Raw genomic sequence first — 6,558 nt, forward strand, 5'->3', positions numbered from 1 at the left:
CTGTGGACACTAGCAAGTGGTCACGTTAAAATTGGTGTTAATGTGTACACTGGCAGGTGGTCACATTAAAACGGTTGTTACTGTGAACACTTGGAAGTGGTCACATTTAAAGAGGTATTACTGTCGACATTAGGAGGTGGTCACATTGACGTGTGGATTACTGTGCACGTTCACAGGTGGTGACGTTGAAATGGTAGCTACTACGGACACTAACGGTGGTCATGTTAGATCGATAGTTACTGTTGACATTTGCACATGGTCACATTAAAACGGTAGTTACTGTAGACACTAGCAGGTGGTCCCGTTAAAACAGGTATTACTGTGGTCACGTTAATACATATATTACTGTATTTTAAACATAGCTGCACAACAGCAACGGTTCCACGTAATAAAATTATAAACAGACGACCAGTTGCAATGGATAAAGAAATCTTTACCTAGGTTTCAACAAATTTAAATTTGTCTTCTTCAGAAGGTGGCAATTTTACATTAGTATGGACTGATGTATCATCGTCGTTTTTACAAATATCTGCATAGATCCATTTGTCCAAATTAAAATATAGCCCTGAAAATAGGGTTTGTCATGTAAACGTAAATTAGTACATGGATGTTGCAGAGCTCATGATACATCAGTCCATACTAATGTAAAATTGCCACCTTCTGAAGAAGACAAATTTAAATTTGTTGAAACCTAGGTGAAGATTTCTTTATCCATTGCAACTGGTCGGCTGTTTATAATTTTATTTATATATTACTGTGCTCACTTGCAGGTGGTCACATTAAAATGGTAGTTACTGTAGACACTAACAGGTGGTCCCATTAAAACAGGTGTTACTGTGGTCACGTTAATACAGGTATTGCTGTGGACACTTGTAGGTGGTCGCATTAAAACGGTAGTTACTGTGGACACTAGCAGGTGGTCCCATTAAAACAGGTGTTACTGCGGTCACGTTAATACAGGTATTACTGTGGACACTTGTAGGTGGTCCCATTAAAACAGGTGTAACTGTGGTCACGTTAATACAGGTATTGCTGTGGACACTAGCAGGTGGTCACATTAAAATGGTAGGTACTGTGTACGCTAGCAGGTGGTACCATTAAAACAGGTGTGACTGTGGTCACGTTAATACAGGTATTGCTGTGGACACTAGCAGGTGGACACATTAAAATGGTAGGTACTGTGGACGCTAGCAGGTGGTGCCATTAAAACAGGTGTTACTGTGGTCACGTTAATACAGGTATTGCTGTGGACACTAGCAGGTGGTCACATTAAAATGGTAGGTACTGTGGACACTAGCAGGTGGTCCCATTAAAACAGGTGTTACTGCGGTCACGTTAATACAGGTATTACTGTGGACACTTGTAGGTGGTCCCATTAAAACAGGTGTAACTGTGGTCACGTTAATACAGGTATTGCTGTGGACACTTGTAGGTGGTCACATTAAAACGGTAGTTACTGTGGACACTAGCAGGTGATCCCATTAAAACAGGTGTTACTGTGGTCACGTTAATACAGGTATTGCTGTGGACACTTGTAGGTGGTCGCATTAAAACGGTAGTTACTGTGGACACTAGCAGGTGGTCCCATTAAAACAGGTGTTACTGCGGTCACGTTAATACAGGTATTACTGTGGACACTTGTAGGTGGTCCCATTAAAACAGGTGTAACTGTGGTCACGTTAATACAGGTATTGCTGTGGACACTAGCAGGTGGTCACATTAAAATGGTAGGTACTGTGTACGCTAGCAGGTGGTACCATTAAAACAGGTGTGACTGTGGTCACGTTAATACAGGTATTGCTGTGGACACTAGCAGGTGGTCACATTAAAATGGTAGGTACTGTGTACGCTAGCAGGTGGTACCATTAAAACAGGTGTGACTGTGGTCACGTTAATACAGGTATTGCTGTGGACACTAGCAGGTGGACACATTAAAATGGTAGGTACTGTGGACGCTAGCAGGTGGTGCCATTAAAACAGGTGTTACTGTGGTCACGTTAATACAGGTATTGCTGTGGACACTAGCAGGTGGTCACATTAAAACGGTAGTTGCTGTAGACACTAGCAGGTGGTCCCATTAAAACAGGTATTACTGTGGTCACCTTAATACATATATTACTGTATTTTAAACATAGCTGCACAACAGCAACGGTTCCACGTAATAAAATTATAAACAGCCGACCAGTTGCAATGGATAAAGGAATCTTTACCTAGGTTTCAACAAATTTAAATTTGTCTTCTTCAGAAGGTGGCAATTTTACATTAGTATGGACTGATGTATCATCGTCGTTTTTACAAATATCTGCATAGATCCATTTGTCCAAATTAAAATATAGCCCTGAAAATAGGGTTTGTCACGTAAATGTAAATTAGTACATGGATGTTGCAGAGCTCATGATACATCAGTCCATACTAATGTAAAATTGCCACCTTCTGAAGAAGACAAATTTAAATGTTCAAATGGCTCTGAGCACTATGGGACTCAACTGCTGTGGTCATAAGTCCCCTAGAACTTAGAACTACTTAAACCTAACTAACCTAAGGACATCACACAACACCCAGCCATCACGAGGCAGAGAAAATCCCTGACCCCTCCGGGAATCGAACCTGGGAACCCGGGCGTGGGAAGCGAGAACGCTACCGCACGACCACGAGATGCGGGCAGACAAATTTAAATTTGTTGAAACCTAGGTAAAGATTTCTTTATCCATTGCAACTGGTTGGCTGTTTATAATTTTATTTATATATTACTGTGGTCACTTGCAGGTGGTCACATTAAAATGGTAGTTACTGTAGACACTAACAGGGGGTCGCATTAAAACAGGTGTTACTGTGGTCACGTTAATACAGGTGTTACTGTGGACACTTGTAGGTGGTCACATTAAAACGGTAGTTACTGTGGACACTAGCAGGTGATCCCATTAAAACAGGTGTAACTGTGGTCACGTTAATACAGGTATTACTGTGGACACTTGTAGGTGGTCACATTAAAACGGTAGTTACTGTGGACACTAGCAGGTGGTCCCATTAAAACAGGTGTTATTGTGGTCACGTTAATACAGGTATTACTGTGGACACTTGTAGGTGGTCACATTAAAATGGTAGTTACTGTGGACACTAGCAGGTGAACCGATTAAAACATGTGTTACTGTGGTCACGTTAATACGGGTATTGCTGTGGACACTTGTAGGTGGTCGCATTAAAACGGTAGTTACTGTGGACGCTAGCAGGTGGTCCCATTAAAACAGCTGTTACTGTGGTCACGTTAATACAGGTATTGCTGTGGACACTAGCAGGTGGTCACATTAAAATGGTAGTTACTGTGGACGCTAGCAGGTGGTCCCACTAAAACAGCTGTTACTGTGGTCACGTTAATACAGGTATTGCTGTGGACACTAGCAGGTGGTGCCATTAAAACAGGTGTTACTGTGGTCACGTTAATACAGGTATTGCTGTGGACACTAGCAGGTGGTCACATTAAAACGGTAGTTGCTGTAGACACTAGCAGGTGGTCCCATTAAAACAGGTATTACTGTGGTCACCTTAATACATATATTACTGTATTTTAAACATAGCTGCACAACAGCAACGGTTCCACGTAATAAAATTATAAACAGCCGACCAGTTGCAATGGATAAAGGAATCTTTACCTAGGTTTCAACAAATTTAAATTTGTCTTCTTCAGAAGGTGGCAATTTTACATTAGTATGGACTGATGTATCATCGTCGTTTTTACAAATATCTGCATAGATCCATTTGTCCAAATTAAAATATAGCCCTGAAAATAGGGTTTGTCACGTAAATGTAAATTAGTACATGGATGTTGCAGAGCTCATGATACATCAGTCCATACTAATGTAAAATTGCCACCTTCTGAAGAAGACAAATTTAAATGTTCAAATGGCTCTGAGCACTATGGGACTCAACTGCTGTGGTCATAAGTCCCCTAGAACTTAGAACTACTTAAACCTAACTAACCTAAGGACAGCACACAACACCCAGCCATCACGAGGCAGAGAAAATCCCTGACCCCTCCGGGAATCGAACCTGGGAACCCGGGCGTGGGAAGCGAGAACGCTACCGCACGACCACGAGATGCGGGCAGACAAATTTAAATTTGTTGAAACCTAGGTAAAGATTTCTTTATCCATTGCAACTGGTTGGCTGTTTATAATTTTATTTATATATTACTGTGGTCACTTGCAGGTGGTCACATTAAAATGGTAGTTACTGTAGACACTAACAGGGGGTCGCATTAAAACAGGTGTTACTGTGGTCACGTTAATACAGGTATTACTGTGGACACTTGTAGGTGGTCACATTAAAACGGTAGTTACTGTGGACACTAGCAGGTGGTCCCATTAAAACAGATGTTATTGTGGTCACGTTAATACAGGTATTACTGTGGACACTTGTAGGTGGTCACATTAAAATGGTAGTTACTGTGGACACTAGCAGGTGAACCGATTAAAACATGTGTTACTGTGGTCACGTTAATACGGGTATTGCTGTGGACACTTGTAGGTGGTCGCATTAAAACGGTAGTTACTGTGGACGCTAGCAGGTGGTCCCATTAAAACAGCTGTTACTGTGGTCACGTTAATACAGGTATTGCTGTGGACACTAGCAGGTGGTCACATTATAATGGTAGTTACTGTGGACGCTAGCAGGTGGTCCCACTAAAACAGCTGTTACTGTGGTCACGTTAATACAGGTATTGCTGTGGACACTAGCAGGTGGTCCCATTAAAACAGGTGTTACTGCGCTCACGTTAATACAGGTATTGGTGTGGACGCTAGCAGGTGGTCCCACTAAAACAGCTGTTACTGTGGTCACGTTAATACAGGTATTGCTGTGGACACTAGCAGGTGGTCACATTAAAATGGTTGGTATTGTGGACGCTAGCAGGTGGTCCCATTAAAAAAGCTGTTACTGTGGTCACGTTAATACAGGTATTGCTGTGGACACTAGCAGGTGGTCACATTAAAATGGTAGGTACTGTGGACGCTAGCAGGTGGTCCCATTAAAACAGCTGTTACTGTGGTCACGTTAATACAGGTATTGCTGTGGACACTAGCAGGTGGTCACATTAAAATGGTAGGTACTGTGGACGCTAGCAGGTGGTCCCATTAAAACAGCTGTTACTGTGGTCACGTTAATACAGGTATTGCTGTGGACACTAGCAGGTGGTCACATTAAAATGGTAGGTACTGTGGACGCTAGCAGGTGGTCCCATTAAAACAGCTGTTACTGTGGTCACGTTAATACAGGTATTGCTGTGGACACTAGCAGGTGGTCACATTAAAATGGTAGGTACTGTGGACGCTAGCAGGTGGTCCCACTAAAACAGCTGTTACTGTGGTCACGTTAATACAGGTATTGCTGTGGACACTAGCAGGTGGTCACATTAAAACAGGTGTTACTGCGCTCACGTTAATACAGGTATTGGTGTGGACACTAGCAGGTGGTCCCATTAAAACAGGTGTTACTGTGGTCACGTTAATACAGGTATTGCTGTGGACACTAGCAGGTGGTCACATACAAACAGCTGTTACTGTGGTCACATTAATGCAGGTATTACTCTGGACACAAGCAGATTGTCACGTTAAAATAAGTGTTGTTATAGACCCGAGAGCTGCGTCACGTTAAAATTGCGGTCGCAGTAGACACTTTGAGGCGGCCGTAAGAACACGCTTGCAGGGAGGGGAGTGGTGGGGCTACCGTACCGGCGAGCGTGCTGGCCCAGAGGCTGTCTACGGCGGCCGCGCTGCCCATGTCGGAGTACGCCCTGAGGCTCTCCAGCTTCTCGCGGTCCCGCGGCGCTACGGCCGAGGTGCCGCCGCTCAGCACGGGCGCCAGCCCCGCCTCCGCCGCCGACGCCAGCAGGTCTCGCAGGCTCACCGTCTGCGGCTGCGACGCGGCGCACAGCGCGGCCACCACCGTGCCCGCCGACACGGCGCCGCGCGAGTCGCTCACCACGCCGCGCTCCCGGCACCCCGTCGCTCTGCAGCACCACACACACCGGACACGCCTCAAGCTGTTGTTATCCATTCAGGGTGTTTTGGACAACGTGGTTGTGGTGAGAAGCAGCGATTAGTATGATTAATCAATAATTCCAAAAACATACATACAGATAGTTTCCCGCCGTCATGTAGACAGTGTAAGTAGGCTGTTTATGTTTTCTTATTGGCAACGTTACGTAGCGCTCGGCATGAAAGTCACTGGCTGTGCTGTGTGCAGTCTGTGGCTAGTTTGCATTGTTGTCTGCCAGCTGGATGTGAACAGCGCGTAGCGTTGCGCAGTTGGAGGTGAGCCGCCAGCAGTGGTGGATGTGGGGAGAGAGATGGCGGAGTTTTATGAAACGTCCCCTTAGAACAATTATACAACACTGTGCTTAAACTGACACACAATATTTTTTAGCGCAACGCAATCTGACTTTCAAAAATCCCTACAAAGGAATGGCCCTGACTAACATTAACCTGTACTTTTCACAAATCACATACCTCACAAAAATCTTCGCTACTCGAACTACTGCAATACAGCGAGCGCCACTACTGC

At 44.4% G+C, this 6,558-nt stretch overlaps 1 protein-coding gene across 1 annotated transcript in view; it reads right to left on the minus strand.

Annotated features, from left to right (window-relative positions):
• The window catches only part of LOC126150768 (uncharacterized), a 204,676-nt gene extending 198,625 nt beyond the window's left edge, over window positions 1–6,051 (minus strand). Inside the window, exon 1 of the mRNA XM_049915897.1 lies at window positions 5,727–6,051. Within this exon, the coding sequence (XP_049771854.1) occupies window positions 5,727–6,051 (325 nt within the window). The remainder of the gene's footprint in view (window positions 1–5,726) is intronic.
• Between the last annotated feature and the right edge of the window lie 507 nt (window positions 6,052–6,558).

The sequence above is a fragment of the Schistocerca cancellata genome, chromosome 2 (assembly GCF_023864275.1).
Source record: "Schistocerca cancellata isolate TAMUIC-IGC-003103 chromosome 2, iqSchCanc2.1, whole genome shotgun sequence".
In the NCBI taxonomy this organism is placed as follows: domain Eukaryota; kingdom Metazoa; phylum Arthropoda; class Insecta; order Orthoptera; family Acrididae; genus Schistocerca; species Schistocerca cancellata.